The 16,670-nt window shown below is 44.9% G+C and overlaps 1 protein-coding gene across 3 annotated transcripts in view; it reads left to right on the plus strand.

The window, feature by feature from the left end:
• Positions 1-16,670, plus strand: part of LOC147439572 (uncharacterized) — a 63,975-nt gene that overhangs the window by 30,217 nt on the left and 17,088 nt on the right. For all 3 annotated transcript variants that reach the window (XM_086485382.1, XM_086485380.1, XM_086485381.1), the window contains exons 4-6: positions 3,100-3,204; positions 3,607-3,690; positions 3,770-3,885. In XM_086485382.1, coding sequence (XP_086341508.1) covers positions 3,100-3,204; positions 3,607-3,690; positions 3,770-3,885 — 305 coding nt within the window. The remainder of the gene's footprint in view (positions 1-3,099; positions 3,205-3,606; positions 3,691-3,769; positions 3,886-16,670) is intronic.

The following is a 16,670-nucleotide window of genomic DNA, read 5'->3' on the forward strand; positions in this document are numbered from 1 at the left end:
TTAGGGTTAGGGTTTCAACAGAATTATTTAGGCTTAGGGTTTCAGCAGAATCAGGGTTTCGGGTAGAATTAGGGTTTTTGATTTTAGGGTTAGGCTTTCAACAGAATTAGGGTTTTGGGTAGAATTAGGGTTTCCGATTTTAGGGTCAGGGTTTTAGCAGAATTAGGGTTTCGACACGTTAGCAGTTTGTTACACCCCCTCTTTTGTCCTTGACCTGTAATGCATCTGTGAACAAATAGATGGAAGATTTCCATGGCGGCCAAAACCTGCGTATCGCTGAAAACGCAGCAAAACAGCCCTGTAAACATGCATCTGATGGCTTCCAATGCTGAAAATGAGCTCTTTGGACCTAGGTAAAGTCATAGGAAGCTCAAAAATGGAGAGAAATGGCTGAAAATCAGAGTTAACAGCCTCCAAAACTGCTCCAAAGTGTCAGTTACGAGTTTTGTTCTCCCAAACTTGGTAAATTGACCAAAAAGTGCCACTTGGCACTCATGCATGCAATTTCCCCGCATTGGGCTTTCTGCTTAAAAGTCTCTCAAGTGGTGCACCAATTGACTTTGCAGCAGAGTAATAAAATGTTCCCCCTTGTCATACCGAAGGTAATGACGCGAACACATTTTGTGGCCCAAAATAGAAATTTCCTAAATTTTAGGAGATGCTTTCGTTGGGCTCCCACTGGTCATCTGACCATCTATCCTCATCGGGACCGCATCCAAAACTGCAATGTGGCCCAATTGTAGGATACTTTCTGTTGGGTTGCCACCTTGACTTTATGCCTTTGTTGAGTTCACTTCCTAGTATCCACCAACTTGCTAAGTGCGACGAGGGGACCTACATGATCTTGAACTGAGCCTAGACATCCTTTTACTTTACAAGTTCCAATGCTGACCAACTTCCCGTCTGCGGGTGAAACTACCGTTCACATTGGCCATACAATGTCCGACCATTTGCAACTTCAAAAAAGAGGTCTCAAAAATTAAACAAAAATCATTGGAAAGAAACCAACAAGTAAGGTTAGACGTTGCCACGTCCTCGTGACATGCACAATATATAGGGAAACTTTGTGAGCCGTTTTTTTTAAATTCTGCCCGTTTATGGCCGTTTATGACCGTTGGCCGGTTCTGGCCGTTCCGGTGGCGTTCCCCCGTCCATTTCGGTTTAAGGCAGCCTGTCGGAACTGCAGCCCATTCTGGGGCGTTCCATCCACTCCGAGCTGCCCGGAACGCGTTCCAGGCATGAAAAGAGCCGTTCCTCGGTAACTCTGAAAAAGCTAAGTGCAGAATGTGACGTGGTGCACTGGCCCAACAGGTCAATACCATCACCACTTGGACGACTCTCAAGGGTGCCACATCCATGAGAGTCCGATATTTAGACAGAGCCGAGCTGTGGTCTGCAGCTGATTACCAGGAGCTCCCCCAAGGCCCATATTCAAAGGCACATGGCCCAAAAGAAATTGCTATCAAAAAGTGGGCCCCCCCGAAGGCAGTAGCACCCAGAAGTCAACTGCTTTCATAAGTGGACCAAAAAGCATCCACGCTGCCACATCAGCAACCTCCGTATGGCCTACCACGCGAGCATCCCACGAAACCACCACGAATCCTGCTGAACTTTACGCGTTGCCGAGCTCTGATTTGGGTCCTCTCGTCTGGTCTTGCGGTATGGTAAGGTTATTTCACGTTATCACTTTGCGACACCGTGTCGATGACTGGATTTTCTCTCATTCCCATGATTGTCTAGCTTAAAATAAGTGATATTCAATCACTAAGTATGTTGATATTGTTGTGCGCTCCTGCTTTATGACAAGTAGCATGTGACATGGGAATACATAATTTGCCATGTCAAGGTAAAAATCCATCGATATTGTGGAGTAGTAGTCTCAAAAGTAAACTTGCCATAGATTACAGAGAACCTGTCCTTGGAACTGTGAAGGTCGTTCAAAAGGGCACGTGTAGGTGTTGGTAGAGGTAGCTTCAAACCGGCACTTGTAGATGTTAGTCATAGAGGCAGCTTCAGGTCATTAGATAGTTTTTCTTTGATATGCTTTGTCTGAATATGAAATTAAGATAGAAAAATTTGCCCATTCCATCTGCTCTTCTGAGATCTTTGATTATCATAGCAGATAGAATAAGCTTTGATGTTAGTATGTTTGAAAAATTTGACTCTACAAAGGTGTTGCTTCCAAGAACCAAACTATATAGTACTTTTAGTAACTCCTGGTAGATATTAGTGGACAACTTTTCTGGACACAAGTTTACCCATCTCCTAAGATTTTTAATTTGTCATAGAAGATAGAATAACTTCTGATGTTTGTATGGAAAATTTGTCTTTATAAAGATGCTGCCTTCAGAAATCCAAGGCATATACTACTGTTAGTTACTCTCATTGATATCATGCCTCCGGATACAAAGGGTGTCTTTTTTATGCAATGACATGGCCATTCCGTTGAAAAGTAGCAGCTAAGATTATTCTGGCAATTATCACATTTGACAGAAAAAGATTCTTCAAATAAGATAGAAAAAGCACGGACTGGTCAGGAAGCAAGTTGGAAGTGTTTTTTTGTTTGCACCATGCATCCACCGGCTCATTGGAAAGCAAATTTGGAAAAATTTCTTTATTTGCCATGACCAGTTTGCCTGCTCCTGCTCATTGAAGGGAGAACTGGAATCACTAAAAGTAAAAAAGCTTCGACTTAGCTTCATAGCAAGGCGCTTGGTTGCTGGCTTATTTGCAAGCAAATTGGAAACAGAATTGCCTGATCATTAGCAAGGGAGCTGGAGCAATAAAAAGGTACTTTGAACTGAGCTTCAGAGTGATGTACTTTTTCCCTGGGTCATTTGCAAGCAGACTGGCACCCGAAGAAATGTTCTCAATTCACTTTAAAGTACGTTCATCGGCATGTATGTATGCATGGCAACTCCTTGGCAAAGGGAGCTGGAAAGCAGTATCTTTTTTAAAATTCTTTTATAAATCCTTTCTTATTTCCTTGTGTAAGACATGAATCGTTTTATCGACATTATCATAGTTTTTAAATGGCAATGCTTGTTTCTGTCATGTTGTTTCCTGTTGTACTTATACCTGCTTGTTTTAATCTTGCAGGCTAGACATGAGGCTCCTCATTCTGGTGCAGAACTTTTGCCTCCCGGTATAGTGGTACCTACGACAGATCTTTTTACACGCAGACTTTGGGGCAACCCTGATGAAGTACGTGACATTTTACCATCATTATGTGCAATCACTTTACTACGGAGTTCATTAATGCATCCAATATGTAACTACATTACTACTGCAACTCTTATGTACTTTAGGGGTCTTCGATCGGGAAGACTGTTTTATTCCTTTAAAAAGGAAGCGAGAAATGTCAAATTAATTCTTCCAGTGTGCAATGTAATATTAGATTTACAATAGGTTCGGAATCTAATGCATTCATTACAATTGTTTCTTGTGTTTCTTGATGTGAATCATGGTGTAGTCTTGTCAAAAAGAGAGTACCGTACTTCATTAAATTGTCAGTTTTTATTTTTGAGCTGATTCAAAGATCAATTTAATCTTGTTTTGGTTCTCCTCTCCATCCAATTTCTTTCTGCTGGTGCTATTTGCGAACAGGATATATCGTACCAACCAAAGTATCTTGTTACACTCACAGTTGGCTTTGATCAAAGGGATATCGTCAATGCAACTATATCCAAGGTTTGGGCTTATCAGCTTCCTGCTCTACATGCTATAATTTTCCGGTGTGCATTCTAACTTCTTTTTATTGAAATGCCAGTTTTCTAAGAATTGGACAATTGTGCTCTTCCATTATGATGGGCGAATAAATGAGTGGGACCAGTTTGAGTGGGCTCAGAAAGTTATTCACATCAGTGCAAGAAAACAAACGAAATGGTATGTTTTTCTCTCGTTTGATCGGTGCATCTCTTTTACAATCTCAGAAATCCAGTAGGTATAGAAATATGGTTGTTGGGATAATTGCAAGTAGGCTTAAATGCACCATACTCTAGTAATTGTATCAAGAAGGAATCATTCTGTGACGTATACCAAGAGCAAGGATGTACATTGGCTGATGCAAAATGTGTCTTACAGAACATAAGGATTAGGGCCTTTGATTGAGGCACGTTCCCATTGGTATTTAGTGGTTGGGCAATACATGATACTCACTTTGCTTCAGCACAGGGTGCTCTTTTTAATGCATACGACTGATTGGGTTAGAGATGTAACGTAAATGCAAGCCATTCTGCATCTGACTCAGCTCATCTAAATGTACTCCTTTGGGCAAAATTGAGGTCAGTTGTGCTGCTAGGAGACTTGAACCTGCATGTTCCCAACCAGAAGTTGTGAGCAGATCAAGAGCTTCCTAAGCACTGGTGGTTGAAAAGCACAGGGTGAGCTGCTAGCCTGGTTCTCAATTGCACGGCCACGTTCTTTGTGGTCTGCTATTGTTGACCGGCAATAGTGTTGCTCACCTTGTAGGTGCTACTGGCTTCATGGTTGAGTTAGTTTCTTCTGAAGGCTCTTAGCGAGACGAAATAATGTGTATTTGCAAGTTTTAAGGAATTTGTCTCCTTTATTCTTCTTTTTTTTTTTGGGCATAAAAAAATCCTTCCATTAGTTTTTTGAAACTGTCCAATGGGCTAAAGTACATGGCCGTCTTAGAGACAAAAGGGGGAGATTCTCCCATGCTGCACAAATAAATATATAACAGCGAAATCACCAAATGGGAGGGGAGAAAAGACATGCAGGTGATCCATAGTACTACTGGATGTCCTGGCTCACCATGAAGGCCGGCCCTGGCCGCCACAGTTGTATGAAAGCCTTGTGTAATTCTCTCTCTGCTCTGTTGGAGGTACCCTGTAACCTGTCATAGTGGTCGGAGGGTGTGTATCAGCTCCAACCAGAATGCATGTACTATCATTGCTCTAGGCTCAGGCATGCCCTCCAAAACTTTATAGCAGAGGACCCACCATACAAACCACTGACCCAGGCTACTGATCAGCTCCCATCTGCAGGCTCTCTCCTGCGTCCAAGCTACTGTCGAGAAATTTAGGTATCCGGCATTGCCGAGGACGATCCACCAACAGCCTAATCTCAAAACTGTTATGCTATGTCTCATATTTAAGTGCTCATGTTGATGTGCCACTGCCCCTCAAGTGAAGGTCATCTCTGGCAGAAGGGACGCCATCACTGGAAGAATCCTGAGTGAAATTTGCTGGGCTTGTGATCAATCCCATAGGCAGTGTCCCTGAGTCTCTAAAGGATTCCCACATCCAGGACAAACCGAGGGGTGTCCACCATGTGCAAACTATTCACCTACTGCAGTCCCTCTGTGTGTGACCAACCACTAAAAAACAGTAATCCGTGGAGCTTGGTGGCCAGTAAATCCGTCAAGAACTCATCTGTGATCCGCTGTTGGTGCCAATGTTGTAAGGCTGCTGGAATGGTATGCCGCTTGGAACTCGAGATATGTTTTGCCTCTCCCAGGGTCGGTAGGAGAGGCGAATGGACCTTGCCAAAATCAATTGCGAAGGTCCCTCTGCAGCTGAGCTAGAGGTCGAGTCCCAAAAGCCCATAACTGCCAGTCCCTCTAACTACCTCCTTTGAGTCCGGGTAAAGCAACTGCTGTTGTCTAGAGGCGGAAAACACTCTAATCCTCTGTAATGTGCATTCTGACATCACAGCCATCTTGCGCTGAACGCAAGAGAGTTGACCCTCCGTTTGGACCTTGAAGAAGAAACACTGCCCCTCATCTGTGCAAGCTTTGACTGCAATCAGAATCTCCAGTCGCGTAAAGCACCCATCCACAATGGAGCCTCTAACTCAAAAGGCGCATGCCAGTCAGTTAAGAGCGCCAAGTGCATATCGTGACACACAGTCAAGACCCCCATATGGGGCTCAATTTGTTTGTTTGCGCATCCTCAGGCAGGCTACAAAATTGCATCCACTTTCCACAACTCTGGGCTGATCCAACCCCAAGCTACATGAGGACGAGTCCCAACATATGTTCTATGCTCCTGGCAAAGCAAGGGGCTCAAAATCAAAGGCTGTCAAAGACGCTCCTCCATGTGAGCTGGTTGGCTTTGACTTGTGCTCAACATCTCCCAGGCACTGAGCAAACTCATGGCAAGTTTATCTTCTCATTGTCGACTCAATCCATCTGTGGACTTTACGGTGAAGATCCAGCGAGTCTCTAGGCACGTGGGCCACCTGCTACGAGAACTCGAGCTAGAATCATGGCAAGAAGAAGCTCCTTCCAAGGCTCAGCACTTGGGAGGAATCCACGAACAATGAACATCCCTAGCGGGGCCCTACTCTGTGAGGCTGGGTTATTGAGCTCAAGACCACCTTGTGCCATGGGTAGTTAGGTGACCGACCATGCAACTTTGGCATGTGAGGGCTGTCCATCTGTGCCAGACTCCAAATAAGCCACTGAATCTGGTCTATGCAAGAAGTGGAAAAGATCCAGTAATATGTAATATACAACATCATTGCCAAACCACCTGGTTGGCCTCCACAATGCGTCCTGCCAAGGAAAGGCAAGCTGAGCTCCAGTGTACTAGCAGAAAGAGATGTATGCAAATGCGGAGACTTACCAAAAGGCTATGTATGCAGATATGAGGAAAGAATTGGACAAAGAGATGCTTAGTAAGCGTGACGAGATGCATACTATCACCAGGATCTGTGAGAGCAGAGAAGCTTTCTAGAGTCAAAGTTGACTTAATGTTTGAGAAGGTTTAGGTGATGATTAAGGTGGAGCTGAGCCTTTTGAGAGGTGACATTGAGAAAGAGATGTATGCAAAAGCGGAGACTTACAAAAAGGCTATATATGCAGATATGAGGAAAGAATTGGACAAAGAGATGCTTGTAAGCGTGACGAGATGTACACATCATTGAAGGATGAGATGCAGACGATTGTGAGGGCAGAAGTGAATGTAATGGAATGTATGATGCAAAAAAGATTACAAGATGCACTTGCTATGTTTGAATCTTGGAAATAAAAAATGGAAGAATGCATGAATGAAAAGGATGCATTGATCGAAGCACTCAATAGAGCCCTCGCAGCTTGCAAAAATACCCCCGCAAAGGAGGGAGAAAACCAACCCTCAATGATAATGGAGCTAGAAAGCATTAAGGAGCAGGTGAAAACTCTACTGGGAGAGGAACAGGAGAGGGCACGAACAACCTCTTCATGGGCAGAGCACCTATTCAAAACACAAGAGAAGGTTGATAGAGCTGAAAAGTGGATCGAGGATGCAAAGAAAGAAAAAGATAAGATGCCCGAAGCCACACCGACATCCACTATTATCAATATGACAATTGAGGAGGAGCAAAAGAGAAAGACTAGAGCCCTTCATGTGCGTGTTACAGGTCTCAAAGACATTGGAAAAGTAGAAGAGGTGCAAGAGCTCTTCAAGCGCATGGGTATTTTTGAATCCACACACACAGGGCTTGGAGAGTTGGCAAGAAGGGAAATAATGAGAAAGCAAGACCCAAGGAAAGAGCACTCATTATACGTTTCCCTACACTAGCAACTAGAAAGGAATTCGTGAAGAAGAGACTAACACTCAAGCAAACTAGGATATTTTTGGGTGATGACCTCACTCTTAAACACAGGTAGCACACATGCAAGAGCTGATGCCCGAGATCAAGGCGACGAGGGAAAAAGGAAAAATTGCTTTCTATAGGGGAGGGAGAGTAGTGGTGTTGGAAAAACGCACAGCATGACAATGGGAGACCTATGGGACCAACCTTAAAATGGCATCATGGAATTGTAGTGGATCAATGAAGCTAGATTTAGGCGTTTTTGAGGATAGCTTTAGACATTCATAGAGGGAGATCACTGACTTCTTTAGAGTAGAGACTCGGGAGGCACATGAGCAAGCTTCACAACAGACTTCAGAGCCCACTATGCCAAAGGTATATTAGTTGACAGAACCATTGAGCTTGGGAGAGCTAGACGTCCACGTTTACAAGGACGACCACGGCATCGACAAAGGCTTCGTGAGAGGATCGAGACTATTCTAGGGAGACATCCAACAAAAACGCTATGTATGCAGATATGAGGAAAGAATTGGACAAAGAGATCCTTAGTAAGCATGACGAGATGTACACATCATTGAAGGCTGAGATGCAAACGATTGTGAGGGTAGAAGTGAATATAATGGAATGTATGATGCAAAAAAGATTACAGGATGCTGTCACAAACCTGTGACGTGGCAGCCAGTACACACACACACACACACACACACACACACACACACACACACCCTCCCTTGGCAAGGACAGTCTCGGAAATGCTGGCTGCAGTGTTGACGTGGCTCCGGAGATTCTGTTGCAAAACGCGCTGGCAGTGCTGACGTGGCAGCAATGTACGAACACGCTGTACGGAATTCCGCATTTTACGGCGCCTTTCACGGAGGCAACAACGTACGGCAGTTTTTGGGCCTGCTTTTTATCTACACAATTTAGCAAGAGAGAGAGCTTTAATTGGCTTGCTTTATTTTTATCAAATAAGACTTGAGAGTCAAAGGGGCTTTATTTTTGAATGCTTTTGGGACAGCTTTTGGCGCTCTGCTTTTGGCATTCCTTGTAAACCTTTAAAAGAGTGGTTTGGGCTCCCACTTCTCAGAGCATCTGGACGCAAAGTGTGAGAGTGAGACCCAATCACTCCCTTGTACTTTGAGCATAGATTTTAATACAAAAAGAAATACCGAAAGGGGCGCCAGTCTTTGGGGTCAATACCTCTTGGCACAGAACTCCGCTGGCGGGCCAGTGTCGAATCAAATTGTGAACTGTTTTGAAGTGAATTCCTGTCGTGTCGCGATAGATTCTTGACTTGGAGTGTCCAACTCTGTTACAGTGGTATCAGAGCACGGCTGATTTCTCTTCTACCAAGAAATTGATCCTTTTTGCGCGGCACTTATGGATTCAAGCAAAGGACAGTCGACTTCCTCTGCATTTGGAGATGTGGGAAGAGATCACGAAGAAGATTCGCGCAAGGAGTACGGCCTGCTTCGGCCTACTTAGGCGGAGCTTGAAGAGATGGAACATCGGAGATTGGTCGATGATGTGACAAAGCTGATGATGAATTTTGGAAGGACCTTAAACTTGCAAAACTTTTTACCCTGACCTCCTTCGACGAGGTGCACTCAAAGTGGCGGCAAACCACGGAGCCACCCCTTAAACCGGCACTCAAGAAACCTCCTATTCCAAGGATGTCTACAGAGCAAGAATTAAAAGAGGTGGTTGATGCACGGATTAGCCAGCTTTTTGATGCACAGAACAAAGCCGAAAAGCACGACAAAAAGCAGATGAAAGGCACTGACTTCCCGGGTTATTTGGGTCATCAATCTACATTTGCCTCGGCAAGAAAGCAGAAGAAGCATGTGCGATTTGAAGGAGTACCCAGTTCTTCTTTTTCTTCTTCTTCAGATACTTCTTCTAGCTCCTTTGACTCGAGCAAAGAAGACAGAAAAGGGAAAAAACGAAGCAAAAAGAAAAGCTTCGGAAAGGGCAAGAAAAAGGCAAAGAAGTCTAAATCTTGCCCAGTTTCGGATAGTTCTACAGAGGACTCGTCTTCGGATAGTTTGGACTTCGATGACAACAAATTTTATGCAAGGAAGAAGATTTTTTATAAAGCCAACCAGTATGACTTTCTAGAAGATAAAAGCAAGAAAGTCCGAGAGTTTAAAGGAAGGTGGACAGTCAATTAAATTTGACACGTTTTCTAGATTTCAAGATGCTTCGAAGGCTTTGGCCTTCATACAGCAGTTTGATATAGCTTTCTTTGGAGGATATTACTCAGAGCACTCCAAGATTCGGAGGGCTACCTCTTACTTCAAGGGAAATGCTCGAACTTAGTGGTCCACGCTTCTATTGAACAAGAAGGGCGAGTTAAATGGCTGAAATTTAAGAGGCTTTTTATTTCTTCTTGGTTGACTCTAGAGTACGAATGTGACATACGAACTGCTTGGAACCATTAAATGGCTGAAATTTAAGAGGCTTTTTATTTCTTCTTGGTTGACTCTAGAGTACGAACGTGACATACGAACTGCTTGGAACCATCTTCGGATGACCAAGAAAGATTCATTGGATGCATATTGCGAGAGATTTTGGAGCTCTTTTCTACCAGCCTCTTCATTTAAGAAGATCTCGTTCAAAGAACAGATTGAGCGGTTTATCTTGGGACTTTCTACAGAGATCCGAGATCACTGCTTAGAGCAAAAGTTAGATTCCATGCAGAATTTGATTAGTCATGCGAAACGGGGATTTGACATTCATTCAGGTAGTTTGACCTACCCCACAAATGAAATCATGACACAAAGGACCGACAGACTTCAAACAAAGAAAGTAGAAAGAAGAAGAGCAACCCAGTAAAGAAAGAAAAGGATGCACGACCCAAGCTCACTCTTCGAGAGAGAGCCCTCTACATCAAAGAGGGGAAGTGTTTTGGATGCGGGGAAACGGGGCACATCTTCGTGAAGTGCCCTAAAAATTCACTGAAAGAACAAAACGACAAAGTTGAAGACAGGCGTGAGGGTTCAAAAGCAGCTGAGGAATGTGGACAAAAAGGCAAGATGAAAGCATGACTGGCTCCAGATTGCATGGGTATTGACCCAAGCACGATTGACGAGAGTACAGAACTTTGCCGAGCTTGGGGCAAAGTGAAAGACCAAGAAGCCCTGATTTTTTATACTGGAGGAGCCAAGGCCAACTTCATTTCACCTGAATTGGCGCCGCGGCTCGAGATCACACCCGATCAAATGGGACCACTAGCAGAGGCAGTTCTAGCGGCACCCGACAAGGACGTAGCCATTACACTTGTCATTGTCAAACTTCGGTTGCATTGTCAGGGGTATTTGGGGCACAAGGACTTCTACATAATGCCCTTGGAAAGTTGTGATGTCCTCCTGGGAATTTCCTGGTACCATAAGAACAAGCCGTGGAGGTCGAGGAAGGGGTGAAGACGTGCTGTGTGTATAGACTCGCTCCTCTAGACGACGACCTCGACCATATATGAAGAAGATGATCCTGATGACCCAACAACTTCTACTCATGTGTACCACCATAAAGAGCCACCGCCATCTAAGTCTATCCCCAAACTGAGTGGTGGTGGTGACTTGGCCACAATGTCCACTAGACCACCGTCCGTATCCCTGCCACGTATCACTGCCAGCCCAGAGTGTCCGTCTAGTGTGAACCAAACCAGACCAACTGTACTAATTGTGTGTCCTCTTGTGAAAGTGACACTGTAGCCTTCTACAGGTTGCCCGCCACAAGACCGCTCACCGTCTCGGTGGGAGGATCAATGAAACTAGAAAGAGCAGTGAAACACTAGAAAAAATGCAGTACACTCTGACTGAAGAGGGTGATGTTTGGAGAAGATCTTGAGTTCCCAAAAAGAAGTACCAATGAAACAATGTTGATATTGGCAAAATATGCTGAAGGAGTAATGGCCTCGGCGCAATGAGGTAAAATGACCAGAAGACTGCCAAGATTAACAAGGCACCCGAAGTGAGGAATCTGTAGCTAGTTGCAGTTGGCTAGAGGGGAAGGAGTAGGTAGGGGAGGGGTGAGGGGGGAGGAGGTGGGGACGAGTTGGTGAGGGGGCCTAGTTGGGGAAGAGGACTAGTTGGGAGGGGGGACGAGTTGAGGAAGAGGACTAGTTGGGAAAGGGGACTAGTTGGTGTCACCATTGTGTGACTACTATCTATCCTTTTTGTTGATTTCTTTCTTATTATCTATTTACTTTCACTTTTTGGAAACACCCCTCGGGAAATCTAACTGCCCTGCATTGCATGGCTAGTGTGGAACTGTCCAGAGGGAGTCCAGGCCTGAGGGCAAGAGAGCACTAAGGTTGGACAAGGACTATGGTTAGCCAAGTGGGGTCATTGACTAGCCAAAGTGGAATCCTTTGCTACAGAGGCTACATTTCAGTTTTGGATGTGGCCGCAGTGTACAAAGAGGGTCGGATGACCTAGACAGATACAATGGTAGCATCTCCTAAAATTTAGGGAACTGCTATTTTGGGACTTGAAAATGTGTTGACGTCATTACCTCCGGAATGACAAAGGGAACATTTTCTTACTCTGCCGTGAAGTCAACTGGGCAACCGGTTGGGATATTTTTAGATGGCAACCCCGAAACGGGAAAATGCTTGTAAATGTGCCAAGTGGCACATTCTGGTGCAGTTTCTGATGCAAGAGAGAGTTGGCGCTGAATTTTAAGCTGGGAGAGGCTCATTTGCAGCTTTTGTCAGAGGTTAAGAGCTATGGAGTGCTTGCTTTCCCTCTTATGCACAGTGCGGTGCTAGGAGTGATGCCCTGCACGCTACGCAGTGCCCTCTCTCTCCCCTTTGGCAGTATGTTATGCCCCTCTAGTGGGCTCTTCATTTGACCAATGTACAGTTGTGTGGGTTCATGCGCGATTGCCGAGGCAAGAGCCTCTTGCACAGGTACTGGATTAGCTAGCGGCTAATCCCCCCCGTAGGTACAGGTGAATTCGGAGAGGTTTCACGCCAGAAATCTCGTCCGATTCAAAGGGCAAGTAGCCCTACAGGTGCGGGAGCTTGAGGACTTGCTACGGATGCGACCGGTACACGAAACGGAGCCCGAAACAGTGAATTACAGCCTGCTGTGTATTTTTGCAGGTTTAGGGTTTTGGCCCTAAACGAACCCTAATACCCCTAGGAAGTTCGGGGACGCAAGGGGACCGCTGTACAGGTGATCTGGCGCATTTTCAGGGCTGAAAACAGAGAATTCAGCGTGCTGCAGATTCTCGCCAGGTTTTGCAAAGTGCCCGTATGCGTCGGGAAAGTCATTTAATGTGTGGGAATACTGACCGTGAAGGGTTCTAGTACAGTTATGCTGCCGAAATCAGGCCGGAACAGTTGAAATTCAGCCAAGTTTGTGCGGGGCAGCTTGTAGGGATCCACAGCATTTATTCCCTCTTTTGAACAATAAAGAAATACCGAAAGGGGCGCCTAAGTTAGGGGCCAATCTGGTGTCGGTCTACTCATACAGGTGCAATCTAGCAGCCTGTATCCCTCTCCCCTTTGTTGTGTCTTGAAAGTACAGGTAAAATAGACGACTAATAATGGGTGAAAGCTAAATCAAGGTTTGAAGTAAAGTCTACCGCCCTTTTTGGATTGAACAGGCCGGTTTCATGGTTCCATCGACGGGATTAAATCACTTTTTCCCATAGAAGTGAGCCTTGGTAAGTTTTGGGCTTGAAGACACAGGGGATCATAGACCAGACACAGGGAATTGTAATTATGGCTGACAGACCATATGATGTGATTGAAGAGGTTTCCTCTTCACAGGGTCAACAGACACATGAAGTGGGTGAGTCCTCAAGACCACCACAGACAGATGATGATATATTCAGGACCCAGTTGGCTACTGCTGTGGCTATGTTCACACAAGTAATGTAGAACCCGAGGTTTTGAGCCTTTCTGCAACCTCCTGTTCCGTCTCAGCAAGTTGGGTCACTGGATCATATTCAAAAGCCTGTTAAGGCTCGAGCACAGGTGATTCATACCGCACAGTCAATGCAAACACCTGTACACTTGACGGAGAACATGCTGTCTCCACAACCTATGCCTAAGGTGCAAGAACAGGTGGCTGAGATGCCAGTCTTTCAAGCTGTACCAGTTCAGCCTGCCACCTTTCAGCAGCCTATAGCTGGTTCTAATGGGCAGGGAAGCAACCTACAGGCTATGCAACAAGTCTTCCCACCACCTTCAGTACACCTTGGCTATTTTGGAGGTGGATCGGTATTCCAGAGCATGGCTGGTCATGCACCTGGAAATCAGTTTTACACACCAGGAACAGTGTTCGGGGGTGCTCAAACGATGATGCCTAACCCCATGTAGTGTCATGGGTATGCAACCAGGGTTTCAGAGCACTCAAGGTCAATTTGGGATGCCACAGGCAAATTTTGGTATGGCTGGAATTACAAATCAGCAGCCAAATATGGCATTTCCAAGTCAAGTTAATAGCGGCCAAGGAACACAGATGAACCCTAATAGTGTTCCCATGTTTCAGTCACTTCCATATGACAATTTAACGCCGCTGGAGAGGCCAACTCCGTACAAAGAAGGTGGCAAAGGTGTGTCATTCACGACCTTTACAGGGTTTGATGACAGGAAGAAGGCGCTCTCATTCCTCCAGCAGTTTGACAAGGCCTATGCAGGGGGAAACTTTACAGAGGCTTCAAAGGTCCTCAAGGCAGCCACTTTCTTGACAGGGAATGCGGGACAATGGTGGACAACTTTATTGCTTCAAGGGCAAGCTCCGTCCACATGGATTTACTTCAAGCAGATTTTTGCAGCAGCATGGTTATCTGATGACTTTGAAGCAGATGCCATGACAGAATGGCACCAGCTAAATGCTGCCACTTGCAGAAATCTGGATGATTACAATCGGAAGTTTTGGAAAGCTCTACTTCCACTAACTTCCTATAGGTTTGTGCCATTGACAGAACAGATTGAAAAATACTGTTGTGGCCTACCCAAAGGATTGAGAAAATATTGCACGAAGACAAAAGTCACTACTTTGACGCAGCTCATCGAGGTAGCAAACACTGGGAATGGTTTGCTCAAGGGAGAAGATTGTGAATTTAACACTGGCCTCAAGGCAGGATCAGGCAAGAAAAATTCAGCCAAAAAGCATGTTCCCAATGAGGCTCCTAAAGGGACTCAGGAGTCGGCCAACGCAGGGAAAGATAAAGCTACGGCTGAATCAGAAAAAGGACCAGCAAAGAAATGGAAAAGACGTTTTCCTCGCAAGTCAGAAGAGCAAAAGAAGGTCCCGAGGACAGAAAACAAATGCTTTATATGTGAGCAGCCTGGCCACATTGCTTACAACTGTCCTACAAAGAAAAGGCCAGTTGATTCTGAAGACAAGGAGGACAGGAAAGGAAAGAAGCCCATGGCTGGTCTAGTGCCAGATATGGTGGGCGACAAGCCAAATTCATATGCAAGTGAGCTTTGCAGAGCATGGGGAAAGGTCAGGGATCAAACAATGCTTATCTTCTTTGATCCAGGTGCCAAAGCCAACTTTATTTCCCCAGAATTGGCTTCAAAGTTGGGAATCAGACCTTATGAGATGGGGTATACAGCAGGGTTGTCCACGTTCGACGTACGGGACGTTCCGTACTGTACGACTCGTACGTTCCGTACATGAGTCGTCTTTTTTTTTTTTTTTGCGGGGCGATTTTTGGTGTGGGAATGTTTTGCATCTCGACTGCATTTGAACAAGAGCCCAATGGCTGCATTGGCTCAAACCACCATGACCTATGTGCGACGAGGCTTGGGTAGCGGATCTACTATGGCCGCCACCACTTTGGAGATCATGATTCTTCTTTCTTCGGACATTTCCGTTTCCAATGTCCATGGACAGATCTTTCATGTTCTAACTTGTAAAACTTAAGTTACAAGTATTTAGTACTAAGCAGTGTTAGGAAAAAGCCGGGGTCTAGTGTATTTTAACTGGTTGAAATTATAAAATCCCAGTTAGATTTTGAGCTTGCCTCTAAGAAAACCGGCAAATTTACACAAGTTTTAGTGTAATTACCGGCAAAAGCTTCAAATTTTGACCTGAAAACTCAAGTTTTTCCTTATTTTGATCGGTTAGGAAAAATGTTTGTTTCTAGCCCTGGTACTAAGTACTAAGGTCGATGTCATGACTCATATGATCTATCATGTGTAAGACGCATGATTTTTTTTTGCATCGTACGTTACGTCACCGTACGTCTAATTTTTTTTAGTTCGATTAGTACCGCACGTCTTCGTACGTGTACCCGTCGTACGTGACCGTACATGTCAACTATGGAGGCAGGTTTTGCATGTCCTGGCCATACAGAGGCTGTGACACCCATCATTGGAAAGTTGCGTCTACATATCCAGTCCTATGTAGATGTTGAAGAATTTTACATCATGCCACTGGACGGATGTGATGTGTTGTTAGGTATTCCTTGGTTGTTTCGTGTACAGGGAATCATGGATGCCTACAACAAAAAGATCACTGTACAGAGCAGGGGAAAGACTCACATTCTGGATGTAAAGCTTAAAGGGGAGTCTATTCCTACTGTATCAGCTTCTGCTATTACTTCTGTAATGAAAAAGCATCTTTCTGCGTACTTGGTTTTTGCACGTGAAGTGTCAGATTGTGATGAATCAAATTTATCTGTGCTAGATAAAGAAAGGTCAATGTTTTTACAACAGTATAGTGACTGCTTTTCCGATTCATTACCGTCTCAATTACCGCCAGAGAGACCCGAGGACCATGCGATAGATTTGGTGCCAGGCAGTAGCCCACCAAATAAGCCTCCGTACAGGGTTAGTGCGGCTCAGCAGAAAGAGATAATGGGCCAAGTACAGGAGTTGTTAGAAAAAGGGCTGATTCAGCCCAGTTCATCTCCATTCTGCTCTCCAGTGTTGTTGGTGCAGAAAAAGGATGGCTCATGGCGTATGTGCATCGAGTACCGTGCACTGAACAAGAATACCATCAAGAATAGGTTCCCTATACCTAGAATTGATGATATTATGGACAAATTAGAAGGAGCAGCTATGTTTAGCAGGATAGATCTAAAGAGTGGGTACCATCAGATCCGCATTAGATCAGAGGATGTGCACAAGACTGCTTTTAGAACGACGTTTGGCCTTTACGAATTTT

The sequence above is a fragment of the Adiantum capillus-veneris genome, chromosome 16, assembly GCF_014529385.1.
Source record: "Adiantum capillus-veneris isolate H3 chromosome 16, ASM1452938v2, whole genome shotgun sequence".
Taxonomy (NCBI): Eukaryota; Viridiplantae; Streptophyta; class Polypodiopsida; order Polypodiales; family Pteridaceae; genus Adiantum; species Adiantum capillus-veneris.